At 44.2% G+C, this 27762-nt stretch overlaps 2 protein-coding genes across 3 annotated transcripts; one reads left to right on the forward strand and one right to left on the reverse strand.

Moving 5' to 3' along the window:
- Nucleotides 1-1518: 1518 nt before the first annotated feature.
- KIAA2013 (KIAA2013 ortholog) lies at nt 1519-6556 on the reverse strand. Its single transcript, XM_040533898.1, is given in 3 exon segments — nt 1519-4789; nt 5552-5879; nt 5882-6556. Coding segments are annotated over 3 exon segments (1848 nt in total). The 5' UTR covers nt 6542-6556; the 3' UTR covers nt 1519-3929.
- Nucleotides 6557-7525: 969 nt separating this feature from the next.
- On the forward strand, nt 7526-27758 carry PLOD1 (procollagen-lysine,2-oxoglutarate 5-dioxygenase 1). 2 transcript variants are annotated; one of them, XM_040533895.1, is made up of 20 exons: nt 7526-7951; nt 9137-9291; nt 14296-14387; nt 14908-15044; nt 16262-16425; nt 16918-17030; nt 18700-18763; nt 19543-19640; nt 19979-20080; nt 20182-20313; nt 20585-20706; nt 21467-21571; nt 21999-22124; nt 22935-23076; nt 23612-23725; nt 23997-24062; nt 24414-24518; nt 24921-25067; nt 25380-25505; nt 25777-27758. In XM_040533895.1, the coding sequence occupies exons 1-20, from the start codon at nt 7929-7931 to the stop codon at nt 25930-25932; spliced, it is 2289 nt and encodes a 762-aa protein (XP_040389829.1). In that variant the 5' UTR covers nt 7526-7928; the 3' UTR covers nt 25933-27758. The 2 variants fall into 2 exon arrangements, with proteins under 2 accessions (XP_040389829.1, XP_040389828.1); XM_040533894.1 differs by lacking the exons at nt 7526-7951; nt 9137-9291 and adding an exon at nt 9463-9760.
- Nucleotides 27759-27762: the final 4 nt, after the last annotated feature.

Genomic DNA, 27762 nt, shown 5'->3' on the forward strand with positions numbered 1-27762 from the left:
CATAACTTCCATTCAGCAGTAGGTACTGATTTGGATGAAAGGTGCCTGGAGCACATATGTAGAAGACAGAAATATATAACGCTTTGCTGTTTTGTCTGCCTCTCAGGAATGTATTATCCTACACCAAACAATAGTGCTTGAGAAGCTGCATTCTGAATTTCAATGGAATCAACCAAACTCTGTTCTGGCATCTTGTATTTATTATGTGACAAAAATAAAAATCGGGATTGACAAGCATAGAAATGAGATTCTAAAAAACTAAAAAAAAAAAAAAAAAACAAAACACACAGGAATTTACACGTGAAACAATGTACTGTGCTTTCCAGTTTTAACTTCCATATGGCTTTCTGTATCCTATATTTCCACTCTTTTCACTGAATACTAATTAGAAAGTATAAATTTGGATGTTCAGTTGCTATCTCCATTTTCCTGTTTTGTGGGTATGGTCTTAAACATGGAGTTGTGTTTAGTATTTTAAGCATTTCTGCAATCATTTCTTAAGTAACCTGCTATCTTACATATTATAGACAGAGAAACCCTATTTTGTCTTTCTGTTCCATTTTGTCTTTTTAAAGGTATGCTAAACAGTTATTTTATTACATGGTAGGGAGGTTAATAAGAACGACGATAATTTTAATGAAAAACCCCCTCAAAACCTTTTTTGTTGTGGTTGTTCCATTCCTGCTTTATGTAACAACTGCTTATCCATCTTTTGCAGGTCTAAATAGGTTTGAGTATCTTTCTTGGACTCAGTGGACATCATACTGTTGGCAGTAGTACATCAAAAACCTCAGCCTCCAGCTGATACCATATGGCTTTGAAACAGCTCCCTAGAAGCTCTTATCTCCATGCCAGCTATTTCACAGAAACTCAGCAGTTCCTGGGACTTCAAGAAGAGAGAGCCCAGGAACTTCTGGTATGTTCTGTTAAAGCATAATAGCTAACATACCTGTTAAATATATACTTAACATACAATTACTTATGTACTCTGTTGCTTCACTTCTTTTAATCTATTCCCTTGTAGGGTAGTAAACATGCTAGACCAATTAGTAATTGGAGCAGTCTCCAGACAAGTAACAGATATAAAAATCTACTTTTCTGAGGGAGGTTTTTCATCTGAGACTAGACAGTAACCTATTTAAAAATCTGAAGTTAAGTCCTGCCCCAGCTTTTCACTGGGAGCACCATATGTGCCATACTCATTTCTCGCTAGATGGCCATTAAATCTGTTGCTTGGTTTTTCTCTGGGTCTATTTTTATGTGTTCTTAAATGTTAAGCTTGGCCCGCATGCTTCAAGATGTAACAGTGTTATCTTCCAGCTTCTGCCTTCAAAAATGTTTCCTGCTTAGCCATGTTTATATATTGGTTTTTACACTGTATTTTTTTTTATATCCAAACATTTCTGTAGCTGACATTGGACAGAGGTGTAACATAAGGCTCTGCTTGTTCTAGACTGGGCCAAGAGAAAGGAAAGGAGATAAATCAAAACACAAACAAACAAAAAACACACTTAGTGATCAGGTTAGACTAAAAGGTATTTATTTAGAAACAACAGCTTTGGTATTTGAAAACCAAACAACCTTTAAATCACTAGAAAGTGAGATGTCTTCCCCAATAGCCAAAACAAATTAATGCACAAAGTCTCAATATGCTCAGAATAGGAAACCTGAAGATTAGCATTTCCAAGTGTAAGTCCAGAAAACAATTTCCTTAAACTGATTTTGCACTCTACAATCATAAAGGCTGAAAAATGTTACCTGCACTTAGATATCTACAGTTCAATTGACTGACTTGTTACTGAACTGGAGGCAAAATTATTAACATCTCCCCCAACCCCCCCCAAGCAATAAATTAAAAAATGTATACCAGAAAGGAAGTTATACTAAAGTTTTCTCGTTAAGTTAACTCTCTGATGGGAATCATTATTCTTTAGTTTCCTGTGGGATTAAAAAAAAATCAAATTATCAAAGGATTCGGTATATCTTCAAGTATTTTCACCAAATGGATTACTCTTAGGGAACACAACAGCTTACAAGGAAAAAGAAACATCTGTTATACAAGTTTCTGGGATAAACTCTTGAATAACCACATGTTCCAAGTCTCAGATTCCTTTCTTAACAAGGCACAAAAGGATTGTTGCTTTCAAAAGGTCCTTGTTCTCAGCTGCAAAATTGTCAGATGTATTGTGCAAATGGAGGCTGAAAGCAGGACTAAGTTCACTCAGACACTGGGATATTCCCATTCAATTAATAAAACAAGGTGCTATTTCAACACCATTAATCTTGCTTACTGCTGTGGAGATTTTGAGCTTCAGCTGGCTTCCACTTCATCCCTGTTTTTGAAATTGAATTCTGCAACATCTTCATTTTAAGTAGGTCTAATTAAGACCAGGCAGCAGACTTGTTTGCTGTACACTGCAAGGCTTTTTGCAATTTCAAGAAGGAAGAGTAAAGAGTTAAGTCAGCCCTGGCATGTAGCTATGAAGTTTCTTGCTACTTCAGAAAATAAGGTCAGGGACAGTTACCTGTAGTCATGGTTAACAAGTTATTTTGTAAAAGGCAGAAGGCAAGTCTTGTAGATGACAAAGGCAACCAGACAGCAGTGAAAAAAGGACATAATTTTATAATTTCAAGGGAACATTTCCAGATGCAGCTGTATACACAGTAATTCAAATTACTTCCTTACCACTTCCTCCTTTTGCACTAAGGTTTCATCATCATAGGCTTGCAACTTCAGTTGTCTTTGATACACGTATCTTTTCTACCTCTTCCTCGGTTAGTTTGTCTAGCCACAAGCACCTTCCATCTCATTCTTTCAATGGATAACAGGTATTCAGACCTGCTAGGATGGGGCCAGATTTGCAATGCTCAACATTACAAAACCAGAGAGCTGTCAGGAAAATGGCCAACTCATCTTAGACACCGCTTAAGCACTGACCATCATCATTAGTCCAGCACTTCTTGCCCAGCCTTAGGCAAAATTTAATTTGCTTTTATGATTTGGATAAACAGGGCATTCCAAACCCTGAACTTTTCCTCTGACAGCTCTATTTAACTGTGTCTTCAAAAAAAAAAAAAAGGCCAGATTGAGCTGTCCAACCCTAAAGATCCCTCTGAACAAGATTGCCTGCTCACACAACAAATCCAGTCTTGTTTTTCATTTCTGTTCTGTATAAACACACAAAGTACCAGTACCGAGAGCAGAAATTGCTTGTCTAGTGTCTGTTCTGTACTAAGTTATTACTAGCAACCAAGTTTTCTAGTCAACTCAAAACAAGCATTTCAAATCTTTTGCACCAAAGTGAGAGACGCTTGAAGTCAGAACCTCCAACTCACAGTAAATGCACTCAGTGCTTTTCTTAAAGCTGCACTTTCCCAAAATGATGGTGGTGATGTGGCATGATGGAGGATTGCAGTGTCTGCATAAACATTAACCAGTAGTCCCAACGGTTCAGCACCTTGACCTAAGAACATTAGTTTGCATTTGTGTTCTCACGTGTCAGGACACGCATTCAAACCAGGCAGACAAACGTGCACATCTCCCACACAGCAGTAAAAGACATGCGCAGCAGCGCTCTCAAAAGCACCTCCATACAGCTTAACAAGAAACATTCTCAAGGGACACAGCTGCAACTGTTTGCTTAAATACAGGCTATGTCCTACACCAATGTGTGGAAAAGTGACAGAAAAGTTGTATCTGCCTTAATCTGCAGCCTTATGAATGTTTAAGGACTGACAATGAATTTATCTTTTTTAGTATTTGTGAGCCCTATCGCTCCAATCCCTGCCCTAACCCTACTTCTTGCAAGAAGAGGTCACAGATCACTTGTTCTGAGAGACTGAAAAGCCTTGCAGAGAGAACCTCCCTAGGCACGGCTGACAAGAATAGACTGGTGACATTCAGAAGAGAGCAGCCAGAAGCAGCAGCCTTACACCTTACTCCTGAACAGCGGCTTGGCTCCTGGCCCACAATATTCATTGTAGATGAGCTTGAACAGAAACAGGTGAAACAGTGTGATCAAGGAGGCCACGCTGAACCAGAACAGGAAGGGTAAGCCCGGGTATTGCTTGGCCATGTGTTCCTCATGAGCCAGAATAGCTTTTAGATGGAGTGTGTGTCTCAGGTCCTGCAAGTGGACCAAATCTGTCGATATATAAAGCAGTGGTGTGATGGGCTGAGTCACCATGACGGGGAACGTATGACCTCGTGCCTCTGAGGTTAACTCCACCGGCTCATTCAGACAGCCTGCCTCACACGCATAGAGTCTAACTGGCTTATCTTGGAATTTCACAGACACATGCAAGAAGGGCTTTCCTTCAGCATCCAGCAGAACAGCGAGGTTAATCAAATCCTTGTTGTAATGGATCCCACGTAAGGAATAGCTGTTATGAAGTACATCCGGGTCAGCCTGAAACTGAAGATGGTTTTCTGTGAACTGCAGACCTCCAAAACTAAGCACCATGCCCTGCATAAGTCCATGGACCCCAGCTGCCACAAGACCCTTACATCCCCGTTTCTGGAGAGTTAGCTTCCACAGGTCCGAGAGCTGCAGGATCTGGGGGACACTGGTCAGCTTTGCCGGCCACAGGTTCTCTGCGTGCATGGTCGCATGGCCACTGAAGCAATGGTCAGCATAGTTCAAGCTGGCTTCCATTTTTTCTCTGTCCTCACTGCTAATGACTGGATCTAGCAGAGGAGCTGGCATGCTGGACAGCATATAGTAGAGGGTCATGTTAACAGTCGCACTTGATGGTGTATGTGAATCTGTGATCTTTCTCATTTCAATGCCTGTAATAAATGACAACAACCAAGAGTCAGAGGACCACGCGTGAATGACATTAACTAGGAGAAAAAAGTTCAAATGCGCATGCTACATGATGTTGTTCAATACACAGATGTTCTTTATTAACATCAAAGAAAACTTCAGTGAAACGCCTCCTTGTGTTTTTTTGGCTGCTCTTTCTGCTTTGAGACTGAAAGCCAAGCTCGCACTGAAGGCAAAGCTACCTTGATATATCTACAGATGCCCTGAAGAGCTGTCACCGTGACTCTGCAAGAATCGTCTGTCAAAGGACCATCTATTTTTTTTACTAGCCGTAAAATACCAAGTCCTACATCACTTGGGCAGCTACTCTTTTATGCAAGGCCATGAGAATCTTATTTCAAGAAAAAGCATCCCTGAAGTATCAGCAGGACAATCCTCCACTTCCCTGGAGGAGTTTAAAGATACTCCTTTGTGCTGTAACTGGAGGCCAGCTCTATTTCCAACTTACAGCTGGCTTGCTGGGCATGAAAGCCAGTGCATCCAGAGCTGTGATTAGAAATGTCCTTCCATCATTTTATTTATTCAGTAAGGATGACTCTGATTTTTAAGTACTCTAGGTTCCAAACTAGGAATGCTGTTTTCTTATTCTACAGCATCCCTTCTGGCTCCTGAAAGAAACCTGTCAAAAAGAGTGGGGCCTCTGGAAACCTTACAGGAACCAGGTCACTGAGCTTTCTGTTCTCATCCACAGTAATTGTTTGGAAGTCAAGCATCGCTTTCCTTACCTGAAATAAACAGGTCTGACCAGGTCTGCTGATGCTCCTGGAAAAGATCTTCCACCCCCATCTGCATCACCTCCAGCATCTCTTTCCTGGCCGACTCCCTCAACTTGCTGAAGGTCTCCTCCAGCCTGGCGACTTCGATTGGCTCCGAGGTGTACACCACAGAGAGCACAGTTTCGTCAAAGTGGGATTTGGGTGCCACCTGCACCCGGCTCACAAGCTTCTTGGCGGCCACTACCATGAGAACCACCCTGGAGCTCCCGGCCAGCAGCAGGCGGCCAGAGGAGAGCAGGAACTGCCGCTCCTCCGCCTTCTCCACGCTGGTAGCGAAGCGGCTGCCCAGCGAGGGCGTGGAGCCGGGCCCGCCGCCTCGAAGGTGACCACCCTGTCGGTGGGGTTGGCGACGCGGATGCGCTGCAGGTAGAGGTGCGGCCGGCTGCGGTGGGCCACCACCTCCTCCCGCACCGTCACGCACTCCCCGGGGCTGCCGCTCGGCCCGGAGCCCATCTGCACGCAGCGCACCCTCCGCACGGCGCCGTCCCGCAGCGCCGCCTGCGCCGCCCGAGCCTCGCCGCGGCCCCCCAGCGCCCTGAGCCTCACCAGCGCCGGGTACTCGGTGGGCAGCGCCGGGCCGCCTCCGTTACCCGCCGCCCACACCCAGAGCCGCCCGGCGGCCACGTCCAGCAGCAGGAAGCCGTTCCCGGCCAGCGCCAGGCCCGCTTTCGGCCCGCCGTCGCCGCCCTCCTCGTCCCCCTCACCACCGCCCGGCAGCGGCAGCGCATCGCCGCGCTCCGCCTGGCCCCGCCAGGGCCCCGTGGCCGCCTGCAGGCAGAGGGCGGCGGCTCCCCGGGGCTCGGCCCCTCGCCGCCCGCCGCGCCGCGCCCCCAGGTACCAGCAGGCGACGAGGAGGAGCAGCAGCAGCAGCAGCAGCCGCCGCGCCCAGCTGCTGGACAGCAGCCCCGGCAGCCCCTTCAGCCGCTGCTGCAGCCACATGGGCGGCGGGGCGGGAGGCCCGGCCCGGCCCTCCCCCGCAGCGCTCCCGGCCCCGCTCCCGCCGCCTCGCAGCGCCCCTCACGCCGCCATCGCCCGGAAGCTCCGCGCCGTGCGGCGCTTTGCGACAGCGGAGCCGCGCCTCCCGCCTCCACCCCCCTCACGGGAGGTGCTTGGCGGCAGCCCCGGCCCACCCCCCCCCGTGGTCTGTGAGGGGAAAATGGCTCCGCGCCCCCACCCCCGCCCCCCCAAGGCCCCCCAGGTGGCTTTTCTGACAGGAAAAGCCTGGAGTTTTCCCTCATTTCAGTGGCAATTTGGTCGCGTTCCCACAACACAGCCTAGTTTGGGAAAGCCAGTTGTGTGCCTCCAACGTGTTCCCCACTGCGTAGTGAGCAGGAGAGCGAGCTTTGTGGCGTGGCCAGGACGTGCGCGTCGAGCCAAGGAAAACTTTGCACTCCGGGCTGCTCTCAAAAGACAGTAGCAAACCCCACGGAAAGCCTGTGGGTTAGGATGAAGTGTGAAATTCCTGCCCAGCCAGAGCCGGGGAGGCAGCTCAGGGAACGGGAGCAGACGAGAGGCTTTCCTGACTTCGTCCTGCTAAGGAGATGTCTGATTTTTTAAGGCTTTTTGATTGTTTGTTTGTTTTTGGAGGGGGGCATTGGACTCAAAAGGGTGAGATCTTGTCTCTTGCACACTTCAGTGGTACCAGTGTTTCCTCCAGAAGGTGGGGTGTGTACTGAGGCTGCCTTACAAACTGAGTTCTGCTCCGCTCAGTTTTAGGAAGTTGCGGCCCTGCTCGGAGCACGTGTTGCACGTACTCACAGGCACATCTGCACTGGCAGCTGCCTCTGTTTAAAAAGACAGGCAGCCGACTCCAGCCAGAGCGCACAAAGCAGCACAAACATAGAAACAGGAAAAAAATCTGCTCGCTGGGTTGGCATAGCTACAGAACGCAAACAGAGCTGTCACATAGGGACAGACTGAGTACGGCACTATGAACAATGATGCATTCATGATTTTTAGTGTGCAAAACTGCCTTCATTTTAGAATGGAGAGATTTAACGCCCTTAAAATGAGAAACAACGTTTCTAAAACTCTAGACTGAGTCGCAGACCTTGGTCTGTGCTTTGTAGATGAGGGGCTAAACGCCTTTGCTGTGGCTCCCAGCTTAAATTGTAGAGGCTGCTAAAGATTTAGCAAGGGCTTTTTCAGGGCTTCCAAAGTACAGAAGAAATCTAAAGTGAAAGTGTGTTTGGTTTTTGTTTTGTTTTGTTTCTTTTTTTTTTTTTTTGTGAAACTGGCAGTATTGAAAAAGGAAGTTTCCTGAAGTCACCATCTTAGGGACAACTAGCATTTCCTTGGATTGTTGCCTGCAGTATGTCATTTGAGCATGAGGACTATTCTGTTCGCCTGGTAATTATGAGGGAATTCCTGCTTTGGGAGAAGGGAGTGGAAACAAGAGCTCTTTGAAAAGAATCAAGAGTATTCTCAGTGAACAAATTAATAAGAAGAGTTGTTCTTTGGGAGGATGCTGTTATGAAACATGGAGAATATTAGCTACATTGTGGCCCTTCTAACAGGTGCTTATTTTTTTCCAGGATCCTACCTTCTCGTGTTTATTCTGAAATTTTGAATCCTATAATACATGTGCTTTCTGTTCATTTTAGTTAGGGAAACTTGCATATTATCCCAATCCTCTTATGTCTCCATAGGTGTATTTCCAGCTGCATATTCCATAGCCCCAGTGCGATGTATTGCATTTCTTTTTTATCTCAATGCAAATTGTTCACCAACTGTCAGCATGCATCCTTCACTTTTTATGCCTCTGCTAAACCACCTACCATTGGTGCTTTCTCCCCAACACCTTAATTTTCTATTTTTTTTTGATACATGGACCAACCTTGAGTAGGGCTGAGTCAGTACATCTCCTGTGACGGCTTCAATAATATACCGCAACTTGTCACTTTCCATCTATTTAATATCAACTAAATATCATTGATCGCACACTACGAGATAGAAAATAAGTAAACTCTTAATGTTTCTTTCAGTAATGGAAGCAAAGTTGGCTTTATTTAAATACAGTGCCTAAAACCAGGGCTCTGTCACTTCTAGGCATTTGCTTTAGTAGAAAAAAAATGTGTTGCTTGAGGCCTCACGTAACATATGTGTCAGCAGTAGCTCCTTATTAGTTGTTCTTCAGACTCAAATGTTTCCCTGCATCTGAGTCATAAATTCATTGCAATATAAAAATGACCTTGAAACCAATTAAAAGACTGTAATTTTTGTAAGTATGTTTATTTTGTCGTCAAAGTCAAAATAAACTAGAAAAAGAATCGTCACACTAGAGCAAGAAAACCCAGCACAAGGACAAAGAGTTAAATGTAAGACAGTAAGAAGCACATGTAGCTGGAGAAAAACAGCACAGGAAAGTACCGCAGCAGATTTTGTATTCCAGAAGGAAAAGTTTGAGATGAGAGGACAGGTGAAAAGAAAGTATTTAGTAAGGGTATTTAGTATCCAGAGTAAGGTATTTAGTATCCAGAGCTGTGCATAATCCATTTCTCTTGTGCCTTTTTCCCACTTAATGACTGTGTCAAGCAGATGCAGCCTGGCACTAACTGAAGCTGGCCTGAAAGCAGAAAGTCAGCCCCGCTCCGACAGAGGCTCACACTTGCTTATCGCGTGGTTCTTCTTCTGCAGCCCCCTGCCCAGCATCCCGCCCGCAGCAGGACTTGCCGGGCCCCGCACCCCAGGTAAAGTTGCTGTAGCCACAGGACCTTTCCCGCCGGGCTCTGAACGCCTGCAAAAGGCAGATGTTATATGTTCCCTTGTTTTGCTCAAGCCCCGGCCCCAGCGCTTCCTGCTCCCTCTCCCGGCTCCGGGCCAGCTGCCTCCCCGCCTCTTGCGGGGGCCGGAGCCGGGGCGGCCCGGGAGGAGGAGCCGCCGCCTCCCCTCTTCCTCCGCCCGTCCCCGCCGGGCGGGTCTGGTGCGTGGCACAGGCTCCAGCAGCCCCGGAGCTTTCTAGAGCCGCTCTCTGCCGGGTCCTTGCGGAGCGGGGCAGCGCCCGGGGCCGTCCCGCAGGCAGCGCCCCCGGTCGGTGTCGGCTCCCGGACCGGGATCCAGGCGGGGAAGTCGCCTCCATGGTGCCCCCGGCGGTGCTGCTGCCCTGGGTGGTGCTGGCGCTGCTCGGGGTGGAGGGTGGCGGTGCCTCCAAGCAGGAAGGTAAGAGAGGGGGCTGCTCCGGGGCACTGGGTGGGGGACCGGCTGCACGGGGAGCTGGTGGCCAGGCTGATGGCGGGGCACCTCTGCAGTTGGTGCTCTTACTGCTCTTAGCTCCCCAGTGCAGCTCAGAGGCATTGCCCGACCTGGGACCGGTGCCCACTGCAGAGTCTGAGCTGCTGGTTGGCATCCAGAGCCTGCTGCTGAGCTCGGAGGCAGGGCACAGGCTGGTGTGGGTGCTCTCTGCACGTGCTTCTTGAGTGCCACAGTTACCAGACAGGCACACGCCACTCAGTTGTGTGAGAAGAGCTCTGGACAACATTTCGTGCTGGTAAAGTCCCCTGGGCTGCATCCCACCGGGGACAGCCCTTCCTGCTTTTGAACTTACACAGTTCAAGAAATAGGTAAAAGAGAGCTTTTGATCCGTAGCCTGGCCATGCTGTTACCTGAGATCCAAAATGCTCCTAAACCAACATCATTTTATCCTCACATGTGCAGTTGGTACATGCTGTGAAGAGTAATTGGTAGAACAGTAGAGGGTTAGGGAAGCTATTGAACGTCAAGCAGGCTGACAAAGAGGTTCACACACTGTCACTTTGCCAAGATGTTTGGATAATTATCTTTGTCTTCATTAGGGAAGTGGCAATGAAGAAGAAAGCTCATCTTGTTATCTAGAATATTTCCCTTGACAATGAGTGATTCTGTTTTAATTACCTTCGCTGTGTATATTACTTAATATAGTTAACATGTATCCCTAGGAGTGTTGGGAGTTATTTAGCGATACTGGCATTGCTAACGCAGTGCCATTTCCGCATTTAGGGTTACTATTAGATAAATACAAGTAAGAAATGAGTCTCGGTGTCATCCTGCTTTACACACCCCAAATCATCTATGCTTTCAGCGAAGTTTTAGAGCACACTAGAGATATAAAATGGGGTGCTGGGAATAGACAATCAGGTATGTTGTTTAGGAAAAGGGTATTGGAATTAACTGTTTTCTGAACCCGTCACTTCTATCGTGGCTCAGAAAAAATGCCCTGCCCTGTCTGTGCTTTGGCTTCCCCAGAGTAATACGAGAATAATACCTATCTTCTCCCTTATAAGTTCTTTTACATTTCTTCAGAAGCTCTAAGCATAGTTACATGCAGTTTTTAGTTGAGTCGTTACCTAAAAACTTTGGTAAATGTGAATTTAATTGCATTGAATTGTGCGCTTGATTTTTCTGTTTGATCCCAATAGTAGTGGTATTTTCTTCGACACTAACTTAACAGGAAGCTACACAATAAGATTTCCCAAAGCATAGCCTAGGGATAAATTCATTCCATGTCCTAAAATGCAGCTGCAGCTGTGCTTTTCCTGTCGAGTCAGGGCAGAAGTAAATAACTCTGAAATTTGTTGTTAGTGAACTCATCGCTGATTTTTACTAACCTCCCTGTAAAAACTCAGAAGTCTACCCAGTCGTTTCACTGTGATGTTGATATCAAAGTTCCTGAACTAATACTTTGTCTCTATTGAATCCTTGTCATTGGTAGCGCTCAAAGAACTTCACAAAGCTGTTAAATGCCCTTTGTTATCATTTTACAGATGTCAGTGACGAGGGATTACAAGACCGGCTCCTTGTTGCAGAGCAGAGCTAACAGTACAGTTCAGCTCCTCTGGTTGCTAATCCAGCACTTGCTTCATTGAGCCACGCTGTGCTTGTATTTTGCAGTCATACCATTATTAAACGTATTTCTAATGTTTCTAATTGTCAGCATGGCCCAAGGAGTCTTTGAGCCCAGCTTAACAAAATAGGCTGCCATTTCTAGATATGAAAAGTAACTGTTATTTGGAAAATAGGGAAGAATAAATCTGCTTTTGGAGGTTTAAAAAACCTCCACGCCATCCATGTGATACTGAAATTAAAGGGGCTTACTGCTGTATTTCTGGAAATACCTATCAGCTGCACCAGGAAAACCGCTGAGAAAGAGAAAAAAGGGTTAAAGGAGTAGGAGCGGAGGCAGCATAGCTCAGCACAGTGCTTCAAGTACTGGGCTGAAGGAATGTCTCTTGGGATGGAAAACTCTTGCTACTGCAGAGATTTCTGAGAACAGAAACTGAGCTTATGCGTCTTGGAGTCCTACCCCCGCAGACCAGTAAGGAGAAGGGAATCAGTAACTAGGAATTCAGCTGCGGAGGATAGAAGTCTGTGTGCTGGCAGTTCCATGCTCCAGTGGGCTCACATGCTACACAGTCAAACCTACACAGAAAACTGCCTTAGAAATCTGACACCGCTTCCTGTTCATCCACTGGAGCCTTTTGCTCTCTCATCTGGTCCAACAAACTTTTGGCAATTGTATCAAAGGACGTATAAACAGATTGTTGCTTTCTTGGAGTGGTGGCACAAAAAATGATTTATTGATTTATTTAATGTGAGATACCTGAGCATTCAGGCTGTAATAATTACACTGCAGTCAGGCTCTTTTCTTTTGTCCTTAGGATATGTTTTCTCTTCTCCTTTCAGGTGCCAGAATTTGATGTTTATCTTTACGCTTCTTGCTGGCAAGCCCGCATTTGCCCCCCTCTTCATTGGCAGTATGATCTCCAGTTTCTCAGAAACCAAGAGCTTAGAGCTATCTAGTAAAGCTGCCATGGTTTTCTGCATGCCATCATATGGCTGGAAACATTAATGGCTTTAACATATTCCCCAAAGAAATGCATATTTTACTCATTTGTTTGCACCCTCTGACTAGACAGGGCACAGGGAACTGGAGCATGCTGAAGGAGCTGAATTAGGAATGCACTTCATACAAATTAATTCTGCCTTTAAAGGTTGCACTTATGCAGGATTCATATTCTTTTGTTTGTCACTCTCTTTGTCTGTCTGTTTGCATAAATGCAAACAGAATGCAATTAAAGCTGACCTTATATAGACTGTTGTCAGTGTCTCCAGTCTGTGTTCTGATGCAGATTTCCTTGGGAGCACCCTCTTTCTTCCTAACATAACCTTATTTTTGACTTCTGCTATCTTTGTCAGGTCTGTCTAGGACCCCTGCTCTTAGATCCCTCCTCTGTAAGGTCAGACGATATCAGCTTGGGTACACTGGCAAGATTTATCTGGTATATCCATTGAAAAAAATCACTGTTCCAAGAGAAGTCTGCTCCAGCCAAGAAAACATCCTTTCAGGTTTTCCTGGTATTTTCTGATGTTAAAATCAGATGGTCAGGATTCACATTTAAACACTGTTGCCAGAGCCTATACAAATTCCTATTTAAGTAAAAGTATGAAGATGAAGTATAGCATTTAAACACTACAGTGAAGAAGCCAGGGCCTCCACATAAAAATTGTATTCCAGTGATAGTCTAGAGAAACTTTTGAAAGAGAACTTCAGGATTTAGCTTTGCCATTTCTAAGGGACTGGAAATGAAAAGCAGTTTAGGAGGATGTAAATGAAAGAGATGGCAGAATTAAATTAATCATGCTTATGTCTGAAAAAATCTGGAAGACACCTATGGATTGCAGTAGAAAATTGGAGCAGCCATGGAGGGAGAACGATAACATTCAAACTAATTTTGGTTTTCCCTGCACCCAGTCAATGCTGAATGACAAAAAAGCAACTCTTTGGGGAACAGGAAGCCAGTTGCACTAAATGGGTGACTTCCAAGTGGGCATTTTGTAGTAGTTCTGTTTTTCATCTTCAAGTTTAATTTCCTTCAAACTGTCTGTGAGAGAAGAGAAGAGAAGAGAATGGTAGCTTTCAATAGCAGGGCAAAAAAAAACACTCAGTAAATTGTATTTTCTTTTTTCAGCTTATAACTCAGGCAATTAAATTGTATCTTTCTACAGTCTCCCATTTTAAACCCCGGACCAAGTTCTAATATCAGCTGCGCAAATACAAAGGCAAAGGAACAGTTTTGCTTGCACTGTAGCTAGTTTTGGGTTGTTCCATCAAATGCTGACATTTCTGGGCACCTTTTCCCTACAATAGTTTGTTCCTCCAGTAAAACAATAGCTACGTCCATGCATTCTTTTTTTTCTCTCTATAAGTCTCTGAGGAGTTGCTGCCAAGAAAATCCAGGTAGCAAATAAGTAAGATTTGAAGCTGGTTTTCTTTCTGACAAACACCTATAGCACTTAGCATTGTACAGGGTAGAGATACTTGGGTGAGGCGTAAGCAAGCTGTTTGCTTCTCAGTGGGAAGTGACCACAGCTAGACTACCTCCCTTGCCTGTTTTAAAATGAAACTGGACAGCTGTCCGTGTTATATGCAGCAGACATAACCTGTGTCCCTCAACAGCAGTGACTGAGCTAAGTTGGGACTCCTGGATTCTGTTGCTGGATTCATGACCAACTAAAAGCATGATACTGAGAAAGTCCAAGGGTTGGATTTTATTCCTAATGACTTCCCTTCATCAAATCCATCAAATACCTTTAAGACGAATGATCCCAAACTCGGCTCAGTGTCTTGTGAGTAAAGCGTCTTCATTAATTGTGGAACAGCAGATTTTGAAAACAATGCAAGCTGATCATGTGTCTCTTGCGTTTCCTCCCATATGCAGAAAACCTGCTGGTTCTTACTGTTGCCACCAAACAGACTGAGGGATTTCGACGCTTTAGAAGATCAGCACAATTCTTCAACTACAAAGTCCAGGTGACGACTAGCAGCCTCAGTGGTGGTTGGTCAAAGGGAATTTTGAAATGGGCACTCCTAAGAGCATGGAATAGATAAGACTTGGCCACAGAATGATTAAATAAAATCTCAAGAGAGGACATGCCCATTCAGTCAGCTGAAAAATACTGTGACTGAGGGCATTTCTGCAGCAGTCTTTCTTATTCCATCCCCAGTGGTGGCTTGAGCTGAGTTCCATAACTCCCGCTCAAGGGAGTCCCATGGCACTTTTCCATTACGTTGCTGAAACATACACTACAGATTAGGATGCTCCAGTCCCTGATGCTGAAAGTGCTTTGTTACTGTGCTAAGTGTTGCTCTGACTGTCCATCTCAGAGAGCGGTTCAAAGGCTGGCATATATGCATAGTCTCTCTGTCTGGATGCTTTTTGATTTGAACTGGGAGTTAACAGGGGTAGTGAGGCTGTGCGTTCTGGTTCTTTCCTGTGAGACCTGCTGGAAAAATTATCTGTTCAGTAGACCCTCTGCCTGTCATCTTTTAGGTACTTGGACTTGATGAGGAATGGAAGGGTGGAGACGACAAGAAGCCAGCCGGAGGTGGGCAGAAGGTCCGTCTCTTGAAGGCAGCTTTGAAGCAGTATGCAGATGATGCAGACTTGATCATCCTTTTCATAGAAAGGTAATGGATTGGAAAGGATTTGTCAGGAACTGAATCAGAAAGTTGTTTGGACAGATTCTTATTAAGAAGAAATTAACTGTGAAATGGATTCCTTCTGGGAGGTGTGTACAGATCTGTGTTTTTTTCCCCCTGAATTCTTTGCAGTCGCTTGAGAGTTGCTCAGAGCTGCATCCGTGGCAGCTGGGAAGCTCTGACCAGAGTGGGCTAATTCCAGCTCTTATATAATACAAAAGTTGATAGCGTTGTACCTGTTTTTGCCAGGGTGGAATTTGGCTGCCACTATCTCCAGAGAATGAGCAGACAATTTCTGTGGACCCAGGCAGGCCTTCCTTAGTGGAATTATTTTTTTATAAGGTGAGGCAGGCAGCAACACAATCCTGAGAGCCAAGAAATAGTCTGCCAGAAATATATGGAGAGGGAAAAGGATGGTTCGGAGTCTCAATGTCTTTTCCTGTGCCCAGCAACAGGCAGGGCTGGGATACCAGTATTGTCTCTAGCTCTCGTGGCAGGGAGATCGTCTTTTGCAGCTCTGAGTGTCTACGTGCATTTAGAGGTTGGGAATGATTCATCTCTGGAATGAACAACTTTTTACTCACCACAAGTGGGTCTGTAGTATGCAAATCCTCTTGGAAAAAATGCAAGTCTCATTCTGGGAGTGGTGCTTGGTAATTAGTTCTACCCAGTACTGAAGAGGTAGCGGCTGGTGTCCTGCATCCAGTGACTATTGTCCAGTATAGGTCCCTCATGAAGATTTGCAGAGCTCTATGGAGAGTGGCAGGATGCCAGAACATTTGAAAGGCATGACCTATGGGTTTGTTTAGTTTAGAAAGGAGTGTGGGTATAAAGGAATGGCAGAATAAGTCTTAATGAGTGAGGACACCAGGGCTTCACAGTTGCAAAGCAGGGTAAAGAAGAAAAGATCAGCATGTTTTGCGGCTTGGAAGTTTGGGTTTTACTATCAGTGAAAACTTTGTAGAAGTAAAAATGGGCATAGGTTACCCCAAGACATTGTGGAATCTTCTGCAGTGGAAAGCAACATCTTCCACTCCATGAATAGGACTTCACTTTAATTGGCTGTAATTAAGACATATACTGTGAAGCAGAACTAAAAGAATGGGATTCCTAATAAATGAGCTGTTTCTAGAAGCTTTTTGTGCTGACACATTTTTCTGACTCCATTTCTTCCTGTCCTTTTTTTCGTTTGTCTTTTACTCTAGCTATGATGTACTCTTTGCTTCGGGCCCCACAGAACTGTTGAAGAAGTTCCAACAAGCCAAGAGCAAGGTGGTCTTCTCGGCAGAGAACTACATCTATCCTGACAGAAAGTTGGAAGCCAAGTATCCTCAGGTGCGAGATGGAAAGCGCTTCCTGGGTTCTGGAGGTAAGAAGCAGAACCTTCTTTCAGCTGAGAACCACTCTTAGCTTTGTCCTTGCATTAGAAGGCCTTTGGGAGAAGTATGAAGGAATCAAGGGTGGAAAGCATCTCTGTAGAATATGGTGGGTGCTGAAACCCAGGGCAAAACTGTCCATAATGGAAAGGAAAGACTAACAGTGCTGCTGTCTTTTACCTGCAGAAGGAGGTATAGCTATGAAATACACCTAAAGGATAGGAACCCCCTCCCTATCCCTTCTTTTCTGTGAGCCTTGTTATTTAGGGAATGAGCATCTGAGGTTATCTGTTCAATCTTGGTGTAATTCCGTGCTAAGAAGGGTGGTCTATACATGCTTTTGCTGAAAGCTGGTGTATCTCTGCTGCACCGTAGGGTGGAATGAGACTCTCTGTGTGACAAAAAGTGAGAGTATTGGTATACAGGAGTACTTAACATTTTCTGTTTATCTGGGTTGAAATACCTCTTTTTCCTTATTCCTGCAGGCTTCATAGGTTATGCGCCAAACCTGAAAAAGCTTGTAGAGGAGTGGAAAGGACAGGACGATGACAGTGACCAGCTCTTCTATACGAATGTCTTTTTGGATCCAGAAAAAAGAGTACGTGTAGCTAGACTTTGGGATTAAGAAGAGTTGTCTGAGAAGCATCACAGTTAAGCCTTTTCTGTGCAGTATCCCTGTTGACTTTAAAATAAGTTAATCAGATATATTTGGCCCCAGAATTACTACTCTGGCATTCTTACATGGAAAATGCTAATGGTATGTTCTGTTAACTGTTAATCTTGTGAAAGTTTGCATTATAGCAACTACACCTTTGTTCTGTTATTAGCAGATTTTATCTTTTAGCTTACAATGTGACTGGGAAGATAGGCGTCTTAAAATAAGTCTTACTGGTAACACATACCAATAGCTCTGTGTGCTGATGTTTAAAGCTATTGAGTGTGGCAGAACTAACCAGCCTTCTCCCAGGGGATGTGAAACCCAAACTTTTAAGTGTGTATCTTCCCTGTGCAGCTCTCACTTAGAGATATCCAACTTAGCACTAAAGTACGTTGTAGGTACAAGTGCAGATAAGGCCTGAGCAGATCTGAGGGGATGAAAAGAACAAAGGTTCACAGTCTTGTAGCCACTGTTGTGCCACAGGACAGGGACCATAGGCGTAACCGAGTAACCCTGCTAGAGCAAAGAGGCTACCACTGCCTTCAGCAAACACCTCCGGATCCTGACTGACAAAATTTGCATTAGCCTATGCAGCATGCCGCATAACATCACACAGAAGCTTGGAATGGACCCTGGAAGTATCGCTGCCATTCCAGATTAGCCATGGCAAATCATCCACCCCACAGGATGACTGCTTCTGTTGTGTCTGCCCAGCTCTGCATTACACAGTGGGGGCTGTCCTTGAGGGACGTCACAAATGCATGAGGATTAAGAAGTGAAACTGTAACAGTAGAAGTCAGGAGGAATCATTAGAAATAGGAAAGTGCTTTCAGATCGATTAGAGGAGTTGTGCTTTTTTACCTCCCCAAATATGAATACGGATCGTGACATTTTAACATAAACAGTTCCTTTAACATTCTCATCTGCAGTTCTGGCCCTATGCCACACAAAGGCTGAGTAATTCTACTAACTTGGCATTCAGACAGTGGATGTTAGCACCCTGCTGTCCTTTCCAGTAATCAATCTTAACAGATGCCTGGAGGGACACTGAAATCTGTTAAGTCAGAGCTGGATTTTAGTCTGACAACAATCTAGTCCAGGTGTGACTTGTAGCAGGAGATAAAAGCAATGATTGCACCAGCTGGCCTTACACCCTTACTATGTTCTGGTTCGACACCAGTACCTGAGCCCTTACCTGAGGTGACACTAGCCCTGTGGACAGATGGCAAGAAACTGTTTTGACAGCAAATGTTTTTGTTATCTCGGCATTCCTGCATATTATATATGGGCTTTATGTGACTGTGCTGCAAGTGTACTTCATTAATACGTTACATATTACTATTGGTACACACAGATCAGTATTTAAAATGTTCATTTGTATGGTTTTGCCTAATATAATATGTTGAAATTGTTTTAGAAAATGGTAACTTTTCCCAGATTCTAGTGAAAATGAGGATGATCTGGGAGCGTTTCAGGCTTCAGAGCTTGGAGATTGTGGAAATGATTATAGGAATATGATATATCTCTATTCAGCATAGAGTCTTTCACATGTGAAGAATGGATGCCTGCTTGTGTTCTAATTAAGGTTATTTATCTCATTCTCTTAAAGGAAAATATCAACATCAGTCTAGACCATAGAAGCCGGATCTTCCAAAACCTAAATGGAGCATTAGGTGAGATGGTAGAAAGAAGCCAGTTTCTCCTTGGAATGCAACGGCATGCTCACACCAGAAATAAAGTTGTGTTGTGGCTGAAGGGATTAAATTTCAGAAATTCCTGTCCTTGTAGAACAAGCTCCAGCAAAAAGCCTCTGCCAGAGTTCTGGGATTTATTTGCAATTCCACTGTGACCAACTAGGTTCACATTGCAATTCCCTTTTCACTTGGGGGAATGCAGGTCAGGTTTTCCATCTTACATCTCCTTGCCACTTTGATCTCCAAGCATGTCAGATTGTATTAGCCTTAGGGATTGAAACTGGGAGGCACTTCACTGCAAGTAATAACACATAACACTGCCTAGGGCTTGCCTTGTCTTTCCGCTTTGGAACAGTGTCTGGAATGCCATAGGAGGCGAGATGCAGCCAGACACTGCCTTGGGCACTCGCTGACCCATACCAGGCTTCTGACCAGCTGATTGATTTTGCCAGTCCTTGCTAAATTGATTCACTTACTCTCCTGATATTACTGCCTAATGTTTTCAGTTTATTGTCTTGCACCAGTCCATCTTTATTTCAGTCAGGTAAAAAATGAAAATGGCAATGTAGCTTTTTTGTTCCTATGCTCATTATAACAATGAAAGACTGGAGCTTGGGTCTGTACTAGTCTGTTTTCCAAAGGATTATCCAGATCCGTGCATTTGTCTTTCAACAATTGTTCAGTAGAAATGGGGCATTGTGCTGCTAATTTTTAGTAGTGGCGTTCCTCTGATAACATGATGGCAATATCATTTCCAGATGAGGTGGTTCTGAAGTTTGAAAACGCACGAGTGAGAGCAAGAAACTTGTTATATGACACTCTGCCTGTGGTGATTCATGGAAATGGACCCACCAAGGTAAGGGGGCATCCTGAGAAAAAGGTTTGGTATGCATTTGTTGCAAAGTAATCCTTTAGATTTGAATGTATCAGGTTACTGTCTTCCCATATACTGACTTTCCCTGTGTACATTTACTCTGAGACACAATAAGTGGCCTAGGTCCATAGCAGCAAGGTGGGTCTGGTTCAAAGATCAGTGTGTAGTTAGACCCTCAGACTGTCAGGCTTTACAGATTCGTTAGTCCAAGGAGAACATAAATGAAGTATGGTTGAAATGTGATCTTACACTGGGGAGTGATAGAGGCAAAGATAGTCCTCTGCCCTGTAATATATAACGTGGCAAGTTCCCTTTTGCAGCTGCAGCTGAACTACCTGGGAAACTACATTCCTCAAATATGGACATTTGAGACTGGCTGCACTGTGTGTGATGAAGGTCTGCGAAGCCTAACAGGTTTTAAGGTAAGGCTGATGTCTATTCCGAGCTCTCAAGGCAGGTGTTAAAATTACCATGGGATCTTAGATGTCTGATGAGCTACTGCTTTTCTTCTCATTGAATGTAGGATGAGGCACTGCCAGTGATTCTGATTGGCATTTTCATTGAGCAGCCCACTCCATTCCTTTCCCAGTTTTTCTCACGGCTTCGTAAACTTCATTACCCAAAGCAACGAATCCAACTCTTCATTCACAACCATGTAAGTAAAATGGGCCTGTGATGGCCTGCTGGGAAAATGTATACCTCCTCCTCTACTCTAATCACCTTTGGCAGTCTACTTGAAGGTTGCAGGCTTTATAATCCCAGTACTCATCTGCAATGGCACCTATACAACAGCTGCATTCAGCTGTAAAGACGTGAAAGTGGGAAGAGCTGTTGCTTGTCTGGTTTGGCATTCTCAAGAACAGGAGGCTGAGCGGCCTGGGATGAATTCATCTCACCTGTTTCTCCTTATTTTTCCTCTGGCATAGGAGGAGCATCACTTGATGCAGGTGGACTCTTTTGTTAAGGAGCATGGCAAAGAATATCTCGCCATCAAAGTGATTGGACCAGATGATGAGATGGAGAATGCTGAGGCGCGTAACTTGGGCATGTAAGTGAAGAGGCCAGACATGATGGCTAGCATAGTCAGCCTGTGTCCAAGCTAAGGCAGTCTTTTTTTTCTGATGATCATCATGGTCAAGTGGATTTTTTTTTCCTTTCAGTCACTCTCAATTTTCCTAATGTTAATTCTCCATGCCCATTATACATTGGGGAGAAAATCAGTCCTTACTCCTTCAATTTCACAAACCAAATTCTCACTGGTTGTTTGCTCTGTTAGGATAATAGCCCTCTACCTCCCACCCTCGATAGTCTATATGCCCAGTCCTACATCACAAAGAATATGCACCCATATTTCCAAAGAAAAGGAGTGTAGTAAAGCTGAGAGTTAGTGGCAGAATGTCTTGTTATCTGTGATCAGGAGGTGTGAGTTTGAGCTCAGGTTTGGAATTGGGCCATCTGTAAATGGGAACCCTCTCAGTCTGTGCTGGGGGAACAGTTTGCTACATGTGATACACACATCTCAGCATGTGCTGTTGGCTGCTGAAACTGATGTGCTTTACTCAGCTAGCCCTGTGGATTCTTACATTAAATTAACTTTTCTAGCACTCAGATGAAGACTCTTAGACTACAAGATGAGAGAATTCAACCTTGTGTAGTGGAAGATGTCCCTGCCCATGGCAGGCTGGCTGGAATTAGATCATCTAAGGTCCCTTCCAATCCAAACCATTCTATGAATTCCTGCTGTTCTGTCCCTTGCCTAACTGTTCTAGGAAGATTTTGATGTGACTTTTCTTGTTCTCTGGCTATAGGGATTTGTGCAGAAAGGATCCTGACTGTGACTATTATTTTAGCTTGGATGCTGAAATAGTTCTGAAGAACACAGAGACTCTAAGGATCCTCATTGAACAGAACAAGTGAGTTCTTGGGGCTAAGCAGTCGTTACTGGCCATCTTTCACACAAGGAATATAGTGAGTTCTTCTATCAATGAGATGAGTAGGGCACTAGGTGGACTGTGTTGGGAGTGGAATGTTATACAAATGCCTCTTACTTGGTCCCGTTTTACTGTAGTTGGAATCCCTGATTTTTAAGCAATGAATGTAAATCATCCCCAGTTTTGCTTTTATATAGTCACTAGAACAAATTGGATTCTGAGAGACCTGCTTCTGGATGCAGTTAGGTATAAGATTGTAACCACATTTGCCCTTGCATGTGTGGAATTTTATTTCAACATAGTTAACGGAAGCAGCAAGTAATAGAGAATCTGCCTCTTATGATTGCCTGGTTTGTAAATCTTTCCCTTTACTTCCTGTGGTAACATCCCTTTTCTTTTGTGCTCACAGGCTAGTGATTGCCCCACTGGTAAGTCGTCATGAGAAGTTGTGGTCAAATTTCTGGGGAGCGCTGAGCCCTGATGGATACTATGCCCGCTCAGAAGATTATGTGGATATTGTTCAAAGGCGGAGGGTGTGAGTATACAAGGAGAGTTTCTTACTGATGCAATCCCTCAGATACAAAGCAGGCTGCTGCACATTATCATCAAACCAGCTAATGTCAAAGAACCACAGAATGCAGTTGTCTTTGGGTATAGAAAAGGAAAATAAGTCTGTTCTCCTGGTTGGAAGCTGCTCTGTGTTCTTCCCTGAGCAGAGACCATAATGTACTTCAGGCAGATTTTATTGTGATCAGAGTAAGGTGTTGAGAGTCCTGACTATGCTGAAATCATTTCATCTTACTCATGTCATGTTTTCCCACCTGTGAATGATAGTTAGTGTGATCTGTAAAATCCCATAAAGAGCTGTATAATCATTATCAGATCATCTTCATAAAACACCAGGTGACCATGGAATGGAATACTCACAAAATATAATTGTTGGTTTATTCATATTCTTGAGTGGCCTTTGGGGGGGCAATAAATGCTGGAAATCAGCTTATGCCCTTTTGGCTGGTTCATTTTTTTTTAAATCATTAGAAAAAAATATGCTGATCTCTCTGGGAAGAGATTCAAGCCATTAACTGTGTCCCTAGCAGAAATACACAGTATCAATTAATTGCTTTCACAGTGCCCTGCCATTTGTATGCCTTAAAGTCTCTGGACAATATAAATGATTTTTCCTGGAATGACAATTCCTGCTGGCATGGTTTCTCCTTACTGTTCTGAGTTGGCTCATTTAAGGCCAACCTGGCTGATAGAGCAGTGCCACCTGCCATCCCATCAAGTCTAGCATTTTCTGTACTACTGTTATTTCAAGTCTTACTCTCCTACTCCTGTGTTTCAGTGGGCTTTGGAATGTTCCCTACATCAGCAGTGTTTACATGGTTAAAGCTAGCACTCTGCGATCGGAGCTTGACCAGGGAGATCTCTTCCACAGTGGCAAGCTGGATGCTGACATGGCTTTCTGCCACAACGTACGGAATCAGGTCAGTTGAGCAGAGAGAGGCTGGCAGGGGAGAACTGCATGCCAGTGTGGAGGTGACAAGATTAAGTGGTTTCAAGGCATTCAGCTCTGTCGGTGTATTGGGCAGGATGAATTGGCATTACTCGATCCTGTGCAGGCTTGGAACAGTGTAGGATTTCTGTCTTGCTGTGAAACCACCCAGAGCCAGGGACCGATAAATGCAGATAACATATTTGTTCTTGGGCCTATTCAGGGCTGTTCTAAAAGGGTGCAACTGGGTAAGAAGGAAGAACCTAATCTTACAGCAGCTGCTCTGTTCTGTTTCCAGCCTCGGCTGATGATAGGCACAGAATTACTGTCTCTTGCTATAACTTTTCAAAATTTCTAATATCCAGGGTAGAAATTAAAGTAAAAGCCCACAGGAGAAAGAATGAATAGATGAACTATTTGGGCAGAGCCATCATCACTGGAAAGCTGTCTAGTGCTTTTATTTCACAGATTCTCACAGAAATATGAGGTCTGGAAACAAAGCTTGATCATTTCTTTCTGTCCTGCAGGGAGTCTTTATGTACTTGACAAATCGACATCAGTTTGGACACATACTGTCCCTGGAGAATTATCAAACAAATCACCTCCACAATGATCTCTGGCAAATATTCAGCAACCCTGAGGTGAGATAACCTACATGCTCTGCGCGCTTAGCAGGCTATGTGGGATGTGAAGATTTGATGACCAATTTCACCAATAAGGAAGGTCCAGGCTTCGTTATACAATATCTCTCAACTGGGATCAGGAATTTAGTCACAGAATATAAAGAGAGGCTGTGTGATTCATAACATTTGGATTTTCAAAACGTGTGAAATACTGCTGTACCCTTGCTTTTCATTGCATCTCTAACTAGACCCTGCAGAAATGACTGCTTTGCTTATCTTTTAATTGCAGGACTGGAGAGAAAAGTACATCCATGAAAACTATACAGCAGCTCTGAAAGGGAAATTGGTAGAAATGGTAAGAAAACATTGCTCTAATCCATCAAAATGGGACATAAGCATCAGGATAACACTTGTGTTATCACTGTTGTCATTCTCAGGAACAAGCAGTTCAGCATGACCTTGTAGTCTTTCAAATCCAGAGGACACATGACCTTGAAAGTATTTTTAGAGCAAAATTGTTATTCTAGAAGTACATCTCTAGCTCTCCTAACTGGAAGTAGGGCACACACATCAGAAGACAAACTTCTATCCTTGATATTTTACTTTCCACTTAATCTGACCCTATCTACAGTCAGTTTAGTCTCATTCCTTTTGCCTCAAGCACCTGTCCTTGTATCTGCTGTTCTCACCTATCCACATTCTGCAGCCCTGCCCAGATGTTTACTGGTTCCCTATATTCACCGACACTGCCTGTGATGAGCTGGTGGAAGAAATGGAACATTATGGCAAGTGGTCCACAGGTGACAATACGGTAAGAAAAAGCAGGAGCTGTTTGATTTCTAGGTGACACCATTTTCCATGTATACTTGGTGACAATAATGCCTCCTCTAGAAAGGCATTAGGCCCTGACGTTAAACCAGGATACTGGATGCAATACCCCTATTTTTTCTCCTGATTTACTCCACGATTTTGCCCATGTTCTTAAATGTAAATTAATTTTTCTGAGTCCTTTACTATCTGCTGAAGCTATCTGCCCTTTTGATGGTAATGTTGTTTACCTTGGGGTTTATTTGTTGTTTGACATAAGGTTTCCATCCTGAAAATCCTGATAAATAAAGCTCGTATGTATCGGTAATTACCAGAAACAAGTGCTTTTCATTCTTGGAAGTTCAAGGTGCCCACCCTCATGGGTATTTTCATGATTCATTTTCAGGACAGTAGAATACAAGGAGGCTATGAAAATGTCCCAACTATTGATATCCACATGAACCAAATAGGCTTTGAAAGAGAATGGTATAAGTTTCTTCTGGACTATATTGCACCCATCACTGAGAAACTGTACCCAGGATACTATACCAAGGTAGGTATACCTTGGCATGGAAACGCACAGTCAGCACAGCATCTGCTACAATCACAACCGTGTGAAAATACTACTAGAATCCTTTAGCAATATGGATCCTGTTTCCCAGTATGGAGAACTGATCCTGGACTGTGACTTGAGTATGTGTATCAGGAAACACACAATTTCTCAATAACTTTCTCCTGCCTTATTGTTGTTTTTCTCTCTTATCAGTGAGATGCAGTTTAAAAATGGCACCCTGTCCTGCAGCTCAGTAGTCATGGACTGCTATAGCCCTGTAACAGATGTGCACTGTGTTCTTCTCTCCTGCAGACTCAGTTTGAGCTAGCCTTTGTAGTCCGCTACAAACCCGATGAGCAGCCCTCTCTAATGCCCCATCACGACGCTTCCACCTTTACCATTAACATTGCTCTGAACCGAGTTGGAATAGACTATGAGGTAAGTGCTTGCCAGTGTGTCAGGAATGAAGTACAGGCTCTCAGGCAGTCCAGGCAGCTGAAAACCCTTTCCTTATCCATATCTGGCTTCTCCACACTAAAGATTGCAATCAACGACTGGGTTAGGTTAGAAGATTTTTGAGAACATTAGAACCATTAGATTCCCCAACAACTTTCTCACACTTTTAGAAGGGCTGCCAAGAGAAGGCAAGAGACCCATTCCCTGAGGTGCTTGTACCAAGCTGATGTGTTTCTTGGTCTGTTTCTCTCAGGGAGGAGGCTGTCGGTTCCTGCGCTACAACTGCTCAATTCGAGCTCCACGGAAAGGGTGGACCCTTATGCATCCAGGACGCCTGACCCACTATCATGAAGGTCTTCCAACCACCAAAGGAACCCGTTATATTGCAGTGTCCTTTCTTGACCCCTAGAGCCATGCTTCCAAGGAAAGACCTTTCCCTGGCCCTGCTCACTGCTGACTTTGAGTGGAAACAGGGAATGCTGCTGAGAGTCTCTAAGGCATTGATCAAAGCTATGTGGATATTGTTTTTTAATGATATTTTAAGACTCCACTACTGGAAGATCTCCCTCTCTGATACTGCAGGTAATATCTAGGAATGTTGCTGTAGAATTGGAAGGAGATTTTGTGCCTTCATTTCTGATTCTGCTCCTCATCCGCTGTTTCTTGGAAATGCAATTTACTTGAACCTTCACTGCTCGGTTAGTTTTACAGAAATGCTTTCTTGGACTGGAAATCCAGCTTTTTGGAGGCAAGTCACAAGCTCTCTCTCTCCAAGTAGCTGGAAGCCCTTTTCTATCTACAGCATATACAGGACTGGACATTAGAAAATCATTTCTGGATGCTATTCCAAACATAAACAATCAGGGAGCTGGCTCCAAGAGTCATAACAGTTTAATGTTGTACCAGATGAAACTCAGTAGTAAGAGCCTGAAGATCATCTGATTCCTTACCTCTTTGCAGTCTTGGGAAACATATCACGAAGTTCAAAGCAGCAGCAGTGGCAATACAGGTGCTTCCTGTTAGCTAAAGGAAGGTCCGCTAATGATACTTTACCTCTGGGATTAGTCTGAAGACATAAAAAATAGCCTCCTTATCTTGTAATACTGCAGTTTAAAGGGAGAGTGTATAACCAGACAAATTCAGAACATGTCAATATGTGCAGATTAAATATAAGAAAGGGAAGGCTGACAACAACTAGATCAGCGAGGAGGGCTTCGTTGCTGAATTAGCTAAGCTCTATCCCACGTTAAGATTTTCAAGAGCTCTTAATCATGGGATAAAAATCCTGAGGCCTTACTGGTCTTTGATGGCCTCAGTGATTATTTGGATAATTTTTCTTTGCATCTAGCTAGAATTGGCCATCACTATAAAAGAACTATTTTCTGGTACTTACAGGAAATCATTATTCAGTATTTCTATTATTTGAGATTCCAAACCAAAGCACTCCACTGCAGACACTTCTCCAGTGGGGTTGAGACTGAAAGAAATGAGTGGTTGAAAAGTGCTAAGATATTGTGGTGAATCAATAAGTATAAAAATCTGCCTAGAATAGTAGGGGCAAATAGGGAGAAACCTTTTTGCTGTTATCTGTGAGATACCTGCTCTGCTTTTTAGACACCTTTATTCTCTCAGTCTGCCAGACTAGAATGTTTCACAAGCAGTAAATCCACATCAGAATTGTCCTTAGAAAAATATTCATCTTAGTTCTGTGTGGCTCCAGCCTCTGCTATCTAATTTTCAGGTGTAAGAGCCACTTCATCTAGGACGGGACCTACTGACACAGGCAGGATAGCTTTAGTTGTGTACATTTTGGCAGAGAACTCACTCTCTACAGTTTGAGTGGACCTGCAGAAGGTACAACAGGTCTTTTCCTACTGTTTCCATGGGCTGTTTAGGTCTGTTTCAGTGCTACACACTCACACACGCGGAAGGGAGGAAAAAAAACGCCAGACAATCAACTTGAGTAAAACGGTCGCAATGCGTTAACTGAAATCCATAACAAATGACCCACACGGTTGCCAAATAAAGGGACTTCACAGGCCAATCATTGAGGAGATGTTGAATAGGTGTATGTATTTATTTAGCAGGGTTTTTTTTTTCCCCCCACTTATTTTGTTGCGTTTTCCTCTGCCCGGTACTGTGATTGGAATGAATTAGGAGTCTGCGTGCTCTGGTGTTTCACACAGGATGTACAATTTCAGCCAGGGGAATTCGCATTAAACCATTACAACACGCTGGT

The sequence above is a fragment of the Cygnus olor genome, chromosome 21 (assembly GCF_009769625.2).
Source record: "Cygnus olor isolate bCygOlo1 chromosome 21, bCygOlo1.pri.v2, whole genome shotgun sequence".
NCBI lineage: Eukaryota > Metazoa > Chordata > Aves > Anseriformes > Anatidae > Cygnus > Cygnus olor.